General features: G+C 41.4%; 1 protein-coding gene across 4 annotated transcripts in view; it reads right to left on the bottom strand.

The window, feature by feature from the left end:
* The window catches only part of LOC144504644 (uncharacterized), a 34,513-nt gene extending 15,611 nt beyond the window's left edge, over positions 1 to 18,902 (bottom strand). The window contains exons 1-4 of one of the 4 annotated variants that reach the window (XM_078230323.1): positions 18,727 to 18,891; positions 11,922 to 12,069; positions 11,317 to 11,786; positions 5,100 to 6,443 (exon numbers count right to left, since the gene is read on the bottom strand). In XM_078230323.1, coding sequence (XP_078086449.1) covers positions 5,100 to 6,443; positions 11,317 to 11,348 — 1,376 coding nt within the window. In that variant the 5' untranslated portion in view covers positions 11,349 to 11,786; positions 11,922 to 12,069; positions 18,727 to 18,891. Of the gene's footprint in view, positions 1 to 5,099; positions 6,444 to 11,316; positions 11,787 to 11,921; positions 12,070 to 18,726 lie in introns of all 4 variants that reach the window. The other 3 variants (XM_078230324.1, XM_078230326.1, XM_078230325.1) reach the window with 3 other exon arrangements.
* Positions 18,903 to 19,174: the final 272 nt, after the last annotated feature.

The raw sequence follows: 19,174 nt of genomic DNA, 5'->3' as shown, positions 1-19,174 counted from the left end.
TGCAGATCCCAGACCAACCATAATCAACTCAGTTGGAGAGCTGATAGTGAGCTACATCTTCCAGAGTAAAAGTAAAATACAGTATATTTGTGATAATGATTTTCACCTTCATCAAGTGTGGTTACAAAATATTCTAGCATTATTTGCATCGTTATCTCTGCTTTTAATGACATACTGTTGGCAGGAACAAACATTTGCTTCTACCGGTAGCATTTTACCTGGTTTCAATTTCTCAGTCTGGCTTTACTGTACATTAATACAACACTTTGCATACTTAAATTAAGCCCTATTACTTGGAATAAACGAAAATGATTTTTTTTCTTCCTCACAGGGTTGAGAATGAATTACTGTGTCGAAGGCATCTACTCTGCAATCAATGAAGCAATCTATGCTCAGTAACTTCATAATATAGGATCGGATGGTAGTTTTTCAGTCCAAATAACCTCTCATTCTTTCTTGGACACCGTTACAGTAACGAGGATAGATTGTTGATGAGATCAAATTGGGTACTAAACAATGGTTGAAACTTTAAAAATGTTTCTGTATAGGTTTAATCAATAGGTGGAGAGTTGGCAGATAGAGGTCAACAGAAATTAGCGTGCACTCAAGATTAGGTAAAAGGGGCAACTTGTGGGAGTATGTATTAAATGGATAAGCATTTTGGGGCAACAGAGCAAGAAAGAGAGTGCTGGGAATTGGTTGATTATTAAAACTTGTTACAATCCTCACAAGCAGTCAAGTTCGCAAATAAAATTTTTCAGTGTACAGTTAAGCATTCAGTATCATTGATTTTAAAATTACAGTATGGAAACTAATGGGAGATTTAGAAGAAAAGTTAAAGTCTATTTATTAGTCACAAGTAGGCTTACATTAACACTGCAATTAAGTTAGTGTGAAAATCCTCTGGTCGCCACACTGTTCGGGTACACTGAGGGAGAATTTAGCATGGCCAATGCACCTAACCAGCACGTCTTTTGGACTGTGGGAGGAAATCGGAGCACCCGGAGGAAACCCACACAGACACAGGGAGAACGTGTAGACTCCGCGCAGACCCGAGTAACCCGAGCCAGGAATCGAACCCAGGTCCCTGGCGCTGTGTAGCAGCAGTGCTAACCACTGTGTCACGATGACATGGTCCCACCCTGTCCAAAATATTACCATGTTACTATTAGCTCTTGGTGAGACAACTTTCCTAAAGTGGCAGATCTGATAAACAAACAGCGGGACATCTTTGATTCTTACCAACAGGTATAATGTTATCTTTACATTATTATGCCATCTATTCATAACACAGGTCCAGCACAGTCAACAACACCACCCAAAGTAAAGCTACCTGCCTTCATTCAATTGAAAGCATTGGAGGACCCCCATTTTTTGTGTTCCCATTTATAAAGCCACCATTACAATTCCCATCTTTGCATCTAACCATGCTTAGCTGACTCAGCATGCTTAGGTCATGATGTAAAATTGCTACTGATAATTATGCACCTATTCAACCAAGTTACCTTAAGTAACTTGGGCGGCACGGTAGCACAGTGGTTAGCACTGCTGCTTTACAGCTCCAGGGTCCCAGGTTCGATTCCCGGCTCGGGTCACTGTCTGTGTGGAGTTTGCACATTCTCCTCGTGTCTGCGTGGGTTTCCTCCGGGTGCTCCGGTTTCCTCCCACAGTCCAAAGATGTGCAGGTTAGGTTGATTGGCCAGGTTAAAAAATTGCCCCTTAGAGTCCTGGGATGTGTAGGTTAGAGGGATTAGTGGGTAAAAATATGTGGGGGTAGGGCCTGGGTGGGATTGTGGTCGGTGCAGACTCGATGGGCCGAATGGCCTCCTTCTGCACTGTAGGGTTTCTATGATTTCTATGATTAAGTAGCTTAGTGCCTCCCAGCAAAATATTCTTCCAACCTCCCGAGGGATAACTGGAGGGGACAGATTCAGGCAATTGCCAGGCCTCTTATTTTAGAAATCCACATTGAATGATGGGAAAGGACAGTTGAGGCACATAATGTATAGACGTAGGTGAGTGTTGAACAGTGGAACGTAAGAACTAGGAGCAGGAGTAGGCCATCTGGTCCCTTGAGCCTGCTCCACCATTCAATAAGATCATGGTTGATCTTTTTGTGGACTCAGCTCCACTTACCCACCCGCTCACCATAACCCTTAATTCCTTTACTGTTCAAAGATTTATCTATCCTTGCCTTAAAAACATTCAATGAGGTAGCCTCAACTGCTTCACTGGGCAGGAAATTCCATAGATTCACAACCCTTTGTGTGAAGAAGTTCCTCCTCAACTCAGTCCTAAATCTGCTTCCCCTTATTTTGAGGCTATGCCCTCTAGTTCTAGTTTCACCCGCCAGTGGAAACAACCTCCCTGCTTCTATCTTACCTATTCCCTTCATAATCTTATATGTTTCGATAAGATCTCCCCTCATTCTTCTGAATTCCAATGAGTATAGCCCCAGTATACTCAGTCTCTCCTCATAAGCCAACTCTCTCAACTCCGGAATCAACCTAGTGAATCTCCTCTGCACCCCACCCAGCGCCAGTATATCCTCTCTCAAGTAAGGAGACCAAAACAGTACACAGTACTCCAGGTGTGGCCTCACCAACACCTTATACAGCTGCAACATAACCTCACTGCTTTTAAACTCCATCCCTCTAGCAATAAAGGACAAAATTCCCTTTGCTTTCTTCATTACCTGCTGCACCTGCAAACCAACTCCTTGAGGTTCCTGCACAAGGACACCCAGGTCCCTCTGCACAGCAGCACGCTGCAATTTTTTAACCATTTAAATAATAGTCCATTTTGCTGTTATTTCTACCAAAATGGATGACCTCACATTTACCAACATTGTAGTCCATCTGCCAGACCCTCACCCACTCACTTAAGACTATCTATATCCCTTGCAGACTTTCAGCGTCCTTTGCTCTGCCAAACATCTTAGTGTCACCTGCAAATTTTGACACACTACACTTGGTCCCCAACTCTAAATCATCTATGTAAATCGTAAACAATTGCGATCCCAACGCTGATCCCTGAGGCACACCACTAGTCACTGATCGCCAACCAGAAAAACACGCATTTACCCCCACTCTTTGCTTTGTTAGTTAACCAATCCTCTATCCATGCTAATATATTACCCGTAACACCGATTAGGTGTAGTGTTGCTCTTCTAAAACCCAAAATGAGCATAAAACACCTTCACACAATGGGCCGAATGATGTTTTAAAAAAGCGTGTTAATGACCCAGTATTATTAATGTGCAAATCAGTCAGCAAATCCATGTGATTAAGGTTGACAGAGTTGCATTTCTCTACAACACTGCACTATCATTTGATTTTCACAAACAGCATCTCACCCTCCCTGGTATTTGTTTTCTTAAGCCACGTTTATTTCCAAGACCCCCCAACAGAGCTTCCTGGAATTACATATTACCTGGTCATTAAACTCAACACACAAAGCCAAGTTGGGTAATTAACATAAGTACCTCTTTAATTGCATGACAATTAACAATTGTTAATGCAAATCCAGTCAACCTCTCTGACCCAGGAAGAAATATTTTAAAAGGCTCAATTTCATTCCTTCATGGATTCAATTGCTTTGAGATTTTAAAAAATGTATTCTTTTTTAAAAAGTACTCTTTTGCTCTGTCCCTTTGTTCCAAGTCTTGCTGGAATTTTTTTTTCCCTAAAGATAAAAGCAAAATACTGTGGATGTTGGAATCTGAAACAAAAAACAGCATCAGACCCACCAACGTTGAGTCTGGAGACTCCGAAAGGGTCATCCAGACTCGGAACGTTGTCTTTATTCTCTCTCCACAGATGCTGTCTGGCCTGCTGAAATTTTCCAGCATTTTCTCTTTTTTTTCCTTTCCTATTTATTTATTTTTCTATACCTGATGTGACTAATTCATCCTCCCCTTCTCTGTTGTTCTTGTTCCATTCTCAATCCTTAAATCTCTTGGTTAAGGAGATAGACGGTTGGTCCCACATGTAACCAAGATCCAGATGATTCATTGGCCTCACATGCAGTGACCACATGACCAGCTTTGTGCTTCCAGCAAGCTATGGTGCAAAAACCTTGAACTGAATGGTGTAGGAGAAAGTCTAACTAACTAATGCTCTATGTTACAAGATGCCCCATTCCAACAGGATCTGGTCCAATGTGTTTTGGCACTCATGCCACTAAAAACGTGAAATGCTTTGCATTCTTTACTTAGTCAGTGCACTCATTTCTATTCCCCAATCAGTATTCAAAGGGTCAAACAATATTACTTTGTTCACTGGCATTAGAATGGGGATTTAACAACCCTGGCAACGCAATTGAAACCTCAGCATGTTTGACAGCAGAGAGCTCTTTTCTTGGCAATGGTAACAGATATTCTGGCTGCTTTCTTATAATTTGTTGAGATGTTCTCTCTCCCATCATAATAAACAAAAAGTATGATCAGGTAGATTTATTTCCTGAGAGACAGAATCCTATGGCTCCATTTCCTCAAGGATAAACAAACATTCAGGAGTTGGGCATGCTCTCACCATCTACAGTGTGTTGGAAAGTGTGCCAGGCTTAAAATGATATATCAGAGCTATTTCAAATTTTATCAAACATGCAAAGTACCTTGGAAATCTGGAATATAAACAGAAAATGCTGGAAGTACTAAGCAGATATTTCATGAAAAGTGAAACAGTAACGCTCTCTCTTCATAGATGCTCTCTGAGCATTTCCAACATTTTCTGTTTATGTAGCCCAAAGATGGGCAGGTTAGGTAGATTGGCTATGCTAAATTGCCCCTTAGTGCCCCTAAAGATGTAGGCTAGGGGAATTAGTAGGATAAATGTGTGGGGTTACAGGGACAGGGCAGGGGCTGGGCCTGGTTAAGATGCTCTGTCAAAGTCCGTGCAGACTTGATGGACCGAATGGCCTCCTTCTGCACTGTAGGAATTCTACGTTATATTTTTTCTGCCACTATTAGGAACCACAATTTAATACTAGTCTTGATTTCAACTTCCTTTTAAAACCCCAGTATGGGTGCATTGGTATCATATAAAGAAACAAATCAGTTTCAAAAGTGGAACAGTAATATATACAGAAATTGGGAATACCTTACGTGAGTGTTGTAAGCAGATCTCTGAGCAAAGCTTGCTGGACAAAATTGGCATTTATATGGCTTTTCCCCCGTATGTGTTCTGATGTGAACCGTCAGTCCGCATTTTGAACTAATAATTTTATCACAATAAGGACATGTCTGTGGAGTCCTTCTCTTCTCGTGCACTCTCCTAACATGATCATTGATGTCCTTTTGGCGCTTAAATCGCTTGTCGCATAATGAACATGCAAAGGGGCGCTCATTGTTGTGAACAGTAAGTCTGTGCTGTCTTAGGTTCTGATGATTAGAAAAAAGCTGAGAACACATACTGCAGCTGTATTTTACCACAATGGTAATGCCATGCTGGGCGGTCATGTGAGTTTGATATGGTTTCAGGAATTGAAAAATCTGGTGACATTTGTCGCATGTATAACTCTGCGGCATTCGCTTGGACATGCTCCTAGTCATTTTTTTTAGTTTGTTATTCTCTGAGCCTTCAGGCTCATCATGCATTCCGTCCTCATCTTCCAGACAGTGCAGTTTCTTGATCACAATTCGTGTTTCTGGGGAATCTGCATGGATTATTGGATTGGTTTTACAATCATCTTTCTGACCAAGATCAGCAGCATCAGCATCTTCCTCGTTCACCTCTTCTGTGGTATAGGTATTCGATTTAACCATTCCTGTGCTAGGATCAATAACAGTGATTGACTCAGTGACTTCTTTTACATTTCCCTGTTGTGTGCAGTGTTCTACCGCTGGCTGCCCGGTTTCAAAGGTTTTCTTTTTTGGTGCTTTGTCCCAAAGTCTGTTTTTCATTGGTGCAGCTACAATCCTGGATGAACTCTCCATCTCCTGGCTATCCAGATGCTCTGAGTCGGTTGTATTCCAAACACTTTCCGATCTACCAGCAAGCTGGTACTCTTGGCAGACCTGCCCCTTCACCTCCGGGCTTTGCCTCGATAGCTCAACCTTTAGATGCTCGCAGGCTTCCACAAGATCTTTGCATTCTAATCTCTCAGCAATGTCCTGCATTCGATACACTTTCTGAGGTTCAATCTCCATTTTTGCTGTGTACACAAACTCTAAAAAGGAGGTAAAATCCTCAGTGTAAATATCTTGCAAGGTGACTGTAGTTTCCTTTTTCTCAGACAGCTCCTCCCTGAGGAATATTTCTCTGAAGTAATTGCTAGATGCGGCCAGCACCGCCCTGTGAGCAGCAAACTCTTCTTGAACCCCAAGGTGCTCTGTATGGACAGTCACATCACACAGATGGCCAAACTGATAGAAAGAATGCAGCGCACTCAGAAGATTTGAAGCAGCAGCCTTTGATTCCATGGTAACTCTGTATGGATCCATCCTTTTGGAATAGGAACAGGAAAATATAAAATTGAAATAAAACAGGACAATTAAAAGTATTACTCTTACATCTATCAATGACTCAACTAGTAAACAAAGGGGTAAATAACAATCAATTTTGAATGAATTATTTATTCAAGGCAATAATTCCACTTCCAAATCTAGAACTTAGTGATCTTAATTAACTTTCTGGCAGAGTCATACGGATGCGAAACTTTAACTCTGTTTTCCTATCTCCACAGATCCTGCCAAACCTGCCAAGGTCTTTCAGCATTTTCTGTTACTATTTCAGATTCCTAGCATCCGCAATATTTTGCTTTATTAAATTAGAACATTTGGCTGGAAGCTCCTATGACTTGATCAATTTCAGGTGGATCGTACAAAATGTGTTAAGACCTTGATTTACATTGCAAGATGCATTTGCTGTTTCAGGCAGGCACTCTACGAACTTAATTTGACAGCCACTGCACTTCTGGGGCAATCGGACATAGGACATTGTGCCCAAAATTCATCCGACATTGAACTTGATGCTCAAAAATGAACATACAACATTGAATATGTCCCACAGGGATTACATAAGTTACGGTCTAATGATTTTACAGGTATTCAGCATTTGAGATGAGAGTTTATTTTAAAAATCAGTTTAACAGCAGAAAGTTCACATTTGAAAAAATCTATGTCCAATTGTAAGAAAAATTATAAAATGTGCATCGTGCTTTCATTATAATTTTAATTAAGATTACACAAACATGCCAAAGTTCAAACCTTGTGATGAACATTTACTTGCACATCTCCTAAAAAACAGAGGTCTCTCCATATGATGACAGTAGTTCTTCGATGATGAAATTTAGAAGTCTTAATTTTGACCAGATTAAAGACCTAACGAATATACATTTTCTTCTGGCACTAAGACTCCAGTGGAACTATTCCAGCGTTAAAACTTCAACCATGAACCTTTCAAATCAATAGAATCGTTTGACTAATGGCAGAAAAGGGCAATTTTTCTGTGCCTCTGCACATAATTTGAAAAGTAGACACTGGTATCTTTATTTACATCTTTTCATTTCAGCACGCCTCCTAAATTCTCTTAATGACACTTCATATAGTCTCTTTTTATATTAGGCTCTTTTCTTTTCCTTTTCTGAATATTTGGTACATTTCATGCACCATCTAGCATTCAAAACACAATCCCTGTCTACAAATCCAAATTCTTGCATCACGTTTTTGAGACATGCCATTTTACATCGACATTCAACACTGCAAATCGTTACGCAAACGTACATGATGGGAAAACTCAAAAGATTTGCATTTATATTACACATTTCACAACCACCGGGCATTCCAAAGCACTTTAAAACCAGTGAAGTCCTTTTGAAGTGTAGTCACTATTGTAACGTAGCAAATGCAGCAGCAAATTTACACAATTAGCTAATTGCCACAAACAATATGATAGTGAGCAGATTTTATTTTTTGAGATGTTGATTGAGGGATATTGGCGAGGACACCGAAGATCAGATCCCTGCTCTTCTTTGAAAAAGTGCCATGTGATCTTTTACATTCATGTGGGACAGATGGGGCCTCAACTTAATGCTTCATCTAAAAGAATCCATCTCAGATGGCGCAGTACTTGCTCAGTACTGCACTGGAGCATCAGCCAAAATTTCTGTGCTCTCTAATGCAGCACTTGAAACCACAACGTTGTGACTCAAGAGCTGGGAGGTCTAACTGAGTCATCGCTGCCAGGCATAACCAGTCATAGAATCCCTACAGTACAGGAGGCCATTCGGCCCATCGAATCTGCACCGACCACAATCCCACCCAGGGCCTATTCCCGCAACCCCACATATTTAAACTCTAATCCCCGACACTAGGGTCAATTTAGCATGGCCAATCAACCTAACCCGCACATCTTTAGACTGTGGGAGGAAACCGAAGCTCCTTGAGGAAACCCATGCAGACATGAGGAGAAAGTGCCAACTCCACATAGACAGTCATCTGAGGCCCGAATTGGGTCCCTATATAAACATTTGCCATATTTTGAGAAACCAACAGAAATCACATTTTGCGAAACAAATTCATTCACCGTCTTATTTTAGCGACAGAAACTTGGGTCCAGAATAAATTTTTAAACAAAATAAAAATTTATTTCATAACAACAAGATTACATTTACCCACTAATCATGTGGCTTTTACTTCAAGGTCTCAATTTGTTGCACCTGAGCATCAGTGGGTTTTTCGGCTCAGTGCAGTTGAACAAACTTTCAAACACATCTGTGCCTGCTGAGCACATGCTGTTTGCAGAATTTGTCCGCATCAGTGCGGGATGATGCACTGCGTGTGTGGAATTGAATTAAAAATCTTCAAAACCTTTCCAAACAAGTTGAATTCTTAAAAAACCATTTGAAGCAAAGAAATCCTCGCTCACAAAACCTCACCACTCGCCCCACAAGCCCTCACCACTACCTCATTAAAGGTCTCAGTACGACTACTTATTCATTGTATTTTTCTGTTATGAATTCCGCAAGCAGACATTGCCTATAATTATGATTTTTTTGTTTGTGGTTAGAAGAGAGTTTGAGAATAAAGTTTCTTTTCAGTCACTTGCTTTCATGCAGGAATGCAGTTGAAACAATGAGGTTTAGGTTTTTCTTCATATGGAAAATTGGAAACTGCAATTTATGAACTTGAGTGTTTCATCAGAACGATTTAGATCATGTGAATTTCTATTCGTTAAAGACTTTACAAGACAGCCAACTCATCATTAGTGCATTTATGGGGTAAATTGGCCACTTTGATTAAATGCCACAAATTGAGGGTGAGGTTCAGATTTCATATTTTTGAGTGTTGACACTGTCAACTGAAAGCAGATCGTGTGCACTATGCCCTAAAATGCACTAATTACACCTTGCGCCTGGTAATGCAATGTTCTTGCAGCTTCTAACAAACAATTCGGTTATTTTTGAAAATGAAGTTAAGGAAAGCTTGAGGACAAATTTCAAAGCATTGTCGTCAGGTAAAATTTAGGCTGACCTTTTAGAACAGAGAGATTGTAGGTATTGTACATAGGTTTTGAGAGTGAGTGCAACCAAAAGAGACAGCTGTACTGATTAAAGGTGCAGCAGATGTATAAATTCCAGAAAGCTCTGAACCATGACACATAGTGATAGGCACTAATAAAAACAGAAACAGCTGAAAACATTCAGCTGATGCTTTTCGTAGCAAACAAGTGAGTTAGAGTGTGGGACGGCTGCATCAGGTGATATGGGTGAGAAATGAGTGTGACTGCAGTCTATTCTGGGAGAACTTTAAGGTGGCTCTATTTTTATTTTGTGGAGTTTGGGGAGGCAATCAGGCTGGAGAATTCAATTCCTTGTGGGTATGGGCTGAGACGAGTTAGTGGGAATACTGGAGGAAATCTGGGGATTGGGGGATGAAGAGAACTGAGGGAAGGATTATTGGAATTGGGAAGAGGTGGTCAATAACCAACAATATTCTCTGTCAGCATCTGTGGAGAGAGAAACAGAATTAATGTTTCATGTTGTTGATCTTTGGCCAAAAAGGCAATATCTTTCCTCAGTCTTTTAAATATTCTCATTTCCAAAATGTGTCAGAAAACAGGTCTTCAGTTTCAACATGTTGAATTTTGAACGCGAAACCCTTTGAACTATCACTAGTAATTTGCTGACAGATTACAAACATTGCAATTATTGAGCTCCCCACCCTGACTTCAGCAATCCTCAATGTTGTTCTCCCTCCAGTGTTCCCTCTAACTATTCTCATCCCATTTCCACATGTTCTTGAATTCTCCAGCCTGACCCTTTCCCAACACCTGCAAAAAAAATTAGAACCATCTTCAAGTTCTCCTAGAAGAAAACTGCAATCACGCTGGTATTTCTCAATCTTCTCATCCACACCACATAACCACCAAATGCAACCCTTCCACACTCCAATTTAAAAACAAGACACTGATATAAAACATTCACGATAAATGTCCAATTGTATTTCTAGCCCACTATTATAGATTATGAAATTAATCATTTATTTTGTTTTGCATTCCTATTTTCAAAGCTATGTTGCAAAAAGTTTAAAACATGGATCTAGAAGACAAGAAACTACGCTGCAGTACAATGTGTGTACGAGGTGATTGGTAGAAGAGTGGTTGGGAGAGAGAGATATTCCTCAGGTATTTTAATTAACCATCTATGTAGAGGAAAAAACAAATCGGAGAAGCACTAGATGGTGAAATTCAGCCGTTTATTCTGCAAAAATGAACAATAGTTCATGAATCAATTACTTGCTACACAGTAAATGCAAAATTCAAAACAACTCACATGGTTACTTGAAAGGAAGAAGGAAACTGAATATCATGACTAATGTTCTCAGGGCATTCCAAAATGCTCAATAACTATTTTGACTTTTTTTGAAGCAAATACAACAGCCAATTTGCATAAAATAAAGTTCCTATGGATGGCAAATTAATGAACAGGTAATCTATTTTGGATCTATTGGTCTAAGTGGGTGAGGGGGAGGGGAGGGGAATTGGCCAGAGCAATATGTCACAGGAACGTTTACATCCAGCTAGGCAGGTGCAGATTAGGTTTACAGCACTCCCTCAGCAGAGTACGAAAACCTCAGCCTGGATTACATGCTCAAGTCTATATTTAGGCTTGAATCCACAATCTTTTGATTCAAGAATGCCTGCTAACAACTAAGCCAGGCTGGCAATAGCAAATCACATAGGATTTTTTCCTTTACAATTTTTAGCGTTGTTCTCTCTATGGCATTAATCTCCACAGGTTCTTCCTCAAGATCAAAATGACATCATCAGGTATCGTGGTACTTTAGGCTATTTCTTTGACAATTCTGGTCATCACCTTGCATGGCACTGAAGGTCATAGGTGGTCATACATATGCATCAACAACAGATTGACTGCAAGGTTTGGGTACTGGATCATCTTTGTGATGCACTGGAATTTAGTTTCAAGCAGCTGCATAAAGTAGCATTCTGGATGCAACCTCAGTCACGATGTCCCGAGTCTCAACATGTTCCAGATCTGACTGTGGAACAGCATTGTTGAATCAACTTTAGCACTGATCCCTATGGCTAACACATCATCGCCTTTGGAGGTGACTGCAGAGATCCTTGTCTTGGAGAGGTCTTCCTCCCAACGTACTAGATGTTAACTCCTCCAAAGGTGGTAATTTTGTTGTTAGCCCCTTCTTTGCAGGGGCAAGTTTTCTCACCGGATCGTAAAGCAAACTCAATCTGTGAATATATGAAAGCTGAAATACTGAATTTATGTTGATCGAAAGATCGGTGAACCTTTCTGATCTGAATAACAACCTACGAATAAAAAATTGCTTATGTAAGTTGACAATGAACATTAAAACTTCAAATTAATACTCTAAGTAATTTAGATCAAATTATCTGCCATAGTTGCATAAAAGTGCATAATGTATATAATGGAAATCAACTTACCAGATATAAATGAGTTATTTGAATCTTCTCCTGTGTAATAAAGCTGAAGCTTATCCTCCTTACAGCAGCTGGTAAGATTTTCCTAAGGGCATAGCAGTGGAGTCTTGTATCACTGTGTGCCACCTTCAATTCACTTTGATTCAGCAACCTTTTACAGGTTAAAATTCATAAAATTAATCAATTTTATTTTCTATATGCTGGTCAGATATTTTGTTAAACAATAGTGTTTTTTGCTGAACCTGAAGATGCAAGCTGTTACAACCAACTAAATTATTTTCTTTCTTTTTAAACTAGAAATCACTGTCCTCCAGTGAGAGTACCTATAAGCTGTGCACCCCTTTCAGGACACAATGAGAACTCCCCTCTCCTCTTCAACTATTGCCACAGAATCATTTACAAAATGGGCATTGGTCGAACAACCTTTCTGCATCCCCTTTATAAAGTAGCCATGAAAGAAAGAACACAAGCCAGGACCAACTTGCCCCAAGGTTCTCTGGCTTTATGTAAGTGGCACGTTTCCCTGCAGTGAAATCTCTCTCCAACTCTTTAGCAGACAAACAGCAAATCTCAGAAATTTGCTTTTGTTACTTATGTATAGAGAAAACAGAGGGCTGTGTGGAACCTGCCGGATATTGAATATGCTAGCAGTGCTAAGAAATCAGTGTTTAGTGATCACACGAGCACCAATCTAGTACCACACAATGCATTATATGCGACTTTTAATCTTCATTTTAAAAGTTAGGATTTTGTTTTTAAAAATGAACTTCTTTTTGCAAGTTATCTTGGTTACTTTAATTGCAAATTAGAGCAACTTGTTCCCAAGAGATTTATTTCTAATTACGCATAATTTAATTATGGATCGTAATTGCCAGCTGCAAATTATAATGGAAGGAAAATATGACAGTTATTCCACATCAATATATGCTCAAAGTTAGTGCCAAAGCATGTAACAGTTCCCTTGGACAAAGTTTCCCCCATTTTTTCAAACAAGCAGCTTAGACCAGTAGCAATCAGAGCGCAAATCAAAAGGCTCTTTGAGATGAAACACATTATCTTGTCAATACTCAGTGGGCCACAGTATTTCAGTTAAGCATAAACATAACCACTAACAGTCCACAAAGCAAATACCTCCAAGTTATTTTTAAGCAATGTGTTTCAACAGGCAAGACCAATCCATTTTCTCTCACTTGACTTTTTTAGTTCTTAGAGACTAAACCATATCTGAGTTAAAAAGGAACTTCTAAAACTAATTTGATCAAACAAAGATTTCTCCTCTTAAGTTTTCTATTAATAATTTTCAGCATTTTGTTGGCAAAATTGTCTTCCAAGCATCTGGTGCCAATACATACAATTTCAGTGCCAAGTTGACATTGTTGGCACCTAGTCAAAGTGAATATACCAATTTACCTCAGTCAAAGAGCTAGTGGCGACTTGCTGAAATTCCAGACGAAAGGTACATTGGCAACAGAAACATTCATGGGGCATGGCGAAGGGAGACAGATTATGCCAATAGACACTAAATTCTAGCCTAAAAAGGATGAAAACACAAACTGGAGTGTTCTTTCAGAGGCACCAATGCCATCTCGGAACAGTTCTGCGCTTTAATGGTTTCGAAAGTCATGAATACATTGGCTCTCAGCAGCACTGCCAATTAAAACTTACAAGTTCTAAAAAAACGATTGAAGCAGCTCAATTTTTATTTTCTGCCCTAGAATTGTATACTTCTACATTTTAATGAATCATGACTTTCATCATTTCAAAATGCCGGCATGATCCAGCCCTGGGATTTGCCTTTTACAATGTTTAAAAATGAAGTGTCAAAAACTGGCAATTTATCATGAACATAACTTTGCTGATTATTACCCTCCATCTGCACTGTAATTGGTAGCATGTTCCAAGGCTGTTTTCCATTAACTCAGGAGTTTCCCAGTGCTCTCTCCTCTTCCACTCTGTTCTTACTCCATACAAATTACCTCCTAAATTTAGCATTTGACCTCAAATTCTTTTACTGATGATCAATTTAGTTCCGATTACAATTCCTAACTGCACACAACCTATTCTCCCCTTGCAGAGTAATAATCACTACATAGAACAGAGGTTTACAGTGGAGCAGGTTGTTACTTGGCCTATTGTGTCTGGATTTATGCAATCTGAAACTAACCCCACTTCCTGGCTTCTCCCCATATTCTGTGGCTTCATCAACTTCAAATGTTTATCTGTTCTAGTCTTAAAAGATTAGTCGGTGCCCTTTGGCCTCCTGGACAATATATTTTCAGGTTTTTCAATTGGATGTCCCTCAATCTAACTGCTGCTGCATTTCATAGCTATAAGCTTACTTTTTTTTCCCTTATCAGGAACTCTTGGACTTCAAATGGAAATCAAATTTCCTTGCTTTCACATCAAGCTTAGACTGATTCAATTCCAAATTGACAACCCCACATCGATAGGATTCTAATATGTCACACACTAGAGGAGAGATACAAGAAAAGGCATCTCTAGTCTCCAACTTCTCTTTTTTCTTCTCCGGAAGCTTTATTTTTATTTTATTGAAACCGCTATGATCAGATCCTTCAGAACTTTTGTTTTAAGTTGTAAATGTGTCATTCCATATGCTCCTGTGTCTCTACACTGTGTTGAAACCAAAGCTTATCTTATACTCCTACCATAATGCATTTGTCTAAAAACTGTGAAACCTGTCTCTCTTGATCATTCTTTCCTTTTACAAGTTAGAATCCCTACGGTGCAGAAGAAGGACATTCGGCCTATCAAGCCTGCACCAACAACAATTCCACCCAGACTCTATCCCCGTAACCCCACACATGTACCCTACTAATCCCGCTGACACTAAGAGCCAATTTACCATGCCCAATCCACCTAACCCGCACATCTTTGAATAGAACTCATAACAATGGAGAAAGTGCACTTAAAAAGGCAGTCAGCACCTGCAATGAGAAAAGTCAAGCCTGATATTCACCTTGAGCATTATAATCTGCTTTTGTTTTTGAAGGCACTAACCGAATTGTTTCTCCAACATTTTTAATTTAGTTTCGGATTTGCAGTTTGTATTTGTACTTCTAAAACTTCAGTTTGGTAAAATTTAAATATCATTTCTAATTCACCTCAACCTTCTAACTCTGTCCTGCACTTCAAGAATAAGTTAACAAAACAAAAACCTGGTTGGCCTATTAAAAGAAAAAAAAAGCAATATTGTTTTTAAGTCTTTTTCTGTGAATGGAATTTGGTTCAAAAGGTTAAAAACAATCAAAATAATTAAAACACACTTTCTATATTCAATAATCTATATTCAAATTGATTTATCCAATAATTTGAATTAACCGTTATAAACATATAATGCTAAAAAATGAAATCAGACAATTTAAAGAGTTTTGAATTTCTAGATAAGATTTAACAAATTAAAGTTTAGAGTTTATTTATTAGTGTCACAAGTAGGCTTACATTAACACTGCAATGAAATTACTGTGAAAATCCTCTAGTCGCCTCCGGCGTCTATTCAGGTACACTGAGGGAGAATTTAGCATGGCTAATACACCTAACCAGCATGTCTTTCGGACTGTGGGAGGAAATTGGAGCACCCAGAGGAAACCCATGCAGAGACGGGGAGAACATGCATACTCCACACAGATAGTGACCCAAACCAGGAATCGAATCCAGTTTCTGGCACTGTGAGGCAGCAGTGCTAACCACTGTGCCGCTCCATACCACAATCATTTGGATCTAGTTTACATCTTTTTGTTCATTGAACCCACAGATGCTACTGGGAGCTGAGTGATAGCAGTCATAAAACAATTCAGCAAAAACGAAGCTGGGGTTTTAGGACTAACACTTCAATATTTAAAATAGCCTTGCTTTCCGCAAAGGAGCAGGCTTCAGCTTATAAACCTGCACAGAAAAATGAAAAAAGGCTCGCAAAACTGAAGGTCAGCAAATCCCTCATCACCCACATGAATTTCTTAAAAACATTTTTTGCTCGGGATGCATGAAAATTTTATCTTACTGGTTAGTGAATTTTAATAAGAACAAATTCTGGGATTATACAGCAAGGCTACTTGTATCCAGAACTAGGGGACAAAGTATAAAAATAAGGGGTCACCCCTTTCAGGCAGATGAGAAGAAATCCTTTCCCTCAGATTCCCTCGTGAATCTTTGGAATTTTCTTCCCCAGGGCACAGTGAAGGCAGGGCCATCGAGTATTTGTAAGGCTAGATTCTTGATTAACAAGGGAATTAAAGGTTATTGGAGGTAGATGGAATGTGGATTAGAGACCACAATCAGATCAGCCATGCTCTTCCTGAATGGCGGGGCAAGCTCAAGGGGCCAAATGGTCCACTACTGTTCCTAATTCATATGCAAGTCAATTAGTATCTATGACAGAAGTGCAGTACTTGTTATTGAACCAGGTATTAGAGACCGCTTCAAAACCCATGATGACAGTTTGAGAATATGAATTCAGTTTTTAAAAATCTGGAAATAAATGGTTGTGACAGTAAAAAATAAGATTACTAGATCGTCGCAAAAGATTGTCATTAAAAAAATGATTCATTAAATGTCCATTAGAGAAGGAAATCTTCCGTCATTACTTGATCTGGCCGATATGTAACCCGGTCAAACATGGTTGATGCTTGACACTATTGTGGTCCAGCACGGCACTGACATATTAACTACAACACAAAAGCAAAAACCGAAAATGATGAAAATACCCAGCAGGACAGGCAGCATTTGTGAAGTGAAAAGCAGAGTTAACATTTCAGGTCCTTTCTGATGAAAGATCACAGACCCAAAGCTGTATTGCTGCTGTTCTCACTCCACAAGATGCTGCCAGGCTCTTCATTTCTTGGTCTAATATCAACTGCTGCAGTCATAACAAACCACAGCATAATATGTGACGTGAGGTCTGCAGGAGTTTTAAGGCGAAAACATGCAATGAAACAATGCATATACTGTAAATACAAGCAAGCCTCACCAGCAATGAATGATTCTTCATAAAAATCAAGAGATTACTTTAGACAGCGCTATTATAGCAGTGTTGTGCACCTCTGACATTGCTAACCTGTCCTTTCCCAGTTGAGATGCTGACATTCCAACACCCTCTGACTTTTACCCCCCACAGTCCGTGCTCTTTATTGTATGATGGGAATAAGATGCTGACTAAAAAGTTTAGCCCCAGGACCACTTCTGTACTTACAGCCCATCGCAACCAACTGGCCTGTATTTTAAGGGTTTATCCTTTGACTGCTTGTCCATGTTCCTTCAGGGACACCTTTCTCAGGGAGCCTAAACCTGGGAGTCTCCAGGGCGAGCTTGAGTGATTGCAACAGAACTGCAGATGAGTGAATTAGCGAGCAGAGAGATGATAATGTTATGACTCAAGTTAGTAATTTGAGTTAATTGTAACGTCTTTCTCACATATGCCTCTGCTGTCACAGCATCCAGCACCTCCCCAACTAATCACCCCCATTGAAGCATCCCATAGAATTCCCACATGACAAAAGGAGGCCATTCAGCCTGGACTCTCCGACATGGCATCTTACCCAGGTTCACCACCCCCTTATCCTATCCCCATAACCCCACACATTTACCATGGCTAATCCACCAAACCCGCACATCTTTGGGCGGTGGGAGGAAACCCACGCAGACATGGGGAAATGTGCAAACTCTACACAGACAGTGACCCAAGCCGGGAATTGAACCCAGATCCCTGGTGCCGGGAGGCAGCAGTGCTAACCACTGTGTCACTCCACACTCCAGCAGCAGAAACAAGCCTTACATCAATTCACAAAGACTTGGGTTGCCCCAACCCAGGTAGACCTTTAAGCTGCACCTGAACTGGGAAATGTTAAGTTTATTTATTAGTGTCACAAGTAGGTTTACATTGACACTATAAAAAGTCTCACAACAACAGGTTAAAGTCCAACAGGTTTATTTGGAATCATTAGCTTTCGGCGTGCTGCTCCTTCATTAGACTCACCTGATGAAGGAGCAGCACTTCAAAAGCTAATGATTCCAAATAAACCTGTTGGACTTTAACCCGGTGTTGAGACTTCTTACTGTGCCCACCCCAGTCCAACGCCGGCATCTCCACATCATGGCTACACTAACACTGCAATGAAGTTACTATGAAAATCCCCGAATCGCCACACTGTGGGACAATTTAGCACGGCCAATGCACCTAATTAGCACGTCTTTGCGGACTGCGGGAGGAAACCGGAGCACCCAGACGAAACCCATGCAGACTCAGGGAGAACGTGCAGACTCTGCACAGACAGTGACCCAAACTGGGAATCGAACCCGAGTCCCTGGCATCGTGGGGCTGCAGTGCTAACCCACTGTGCCACCCAAGATGAAAAGGGGTAGCTCAGTAATGTCTGGGGGGGGGGGGGGGAGGACTCCTTACTGAACCAAATGCAGGCTGAAGATGAACAAAATAGATCCATAGGGGCTGCTGCGTGGCGGGGGGGGGGGGGGGGGGGGTAGCTGACAGTTGGTTGCCTGGAGCCTCTCCACCTCCAAGCAGTGGGGACAAAATGAAGGGGAGAGGGGTGTCCAGTGCTGGACATGAGCCTGTCCCCCACTGCCTGTCGGTCTCTCACCTCCCCCCCCGGGCCTGCAGCCTGTCCCCTGTCTCCCCCCCCCCCGGGCCTGCAGCCTGTCCCCTGTCTCCCCCCCGGGCCTGCAGCCTGTCTCCCCCCATACAGACTGTGAGGGAGGGGGTTGAGCCCCGGGCCGAACGCGCTTCCCCTGCCTCCCTCTCTCCCAAAACAAACGACTTTCCCCCGCACCGACTGACCTGCTGTCCGGGACTCGGCCTGTACAGGGTGTATGTGCGTGTTGGGGGAAGTGTTGGGGGTTGAGGGAGGAGGTGGTTTGTTGCCCCCCCCTCACCCCCGGGCGGCGGGACTCTAGCCGACCATCGGGGGCTGCTCCAACGGCCCGTCAACTCCGCGCACGCGCCACTCAGGCCCCGCCTCTCCCCTCCCGGCGCAGGCGGTCCCAACCGCCGCGCCTCGCGCTCCGCCGGCACCAGCGCGCGCCGCTGTTGCTGATTGGATGGGGATGGCGGGGAGGGGGAGGAGAGAGAGAGAGAGAGAGAGGGTAGCATGTCGCGCAAGCGCCTCGGCAGGCCAGAGACAGCCCGCTGCAAAACGGCACTGGCCAACAAAGTGTGTACACGCGCGTGCAGTGGTGGGCGGGGCCTGACGTCGCCGCGCGCCGAGGCAACCGTCTTCGTCACGTGG

This window comes from Mustelus asterias, chromosome 15 (assembly GCF_964213995.1).
Source record: "Mustelus asterias chromosome 15, sMusAst1.hap1.1, whole genome shotgun sequence".
Classification (NCBI taxonomy): Eukaryota; Metazoa; Chordata; class Chondrichthyes; order Carcharhiniformes; family Triakidae; genus Mustelus; species Mustelus asterias.
This window is presented reverse-complemented; position numbering and strand designations above follow the sequence as displayed.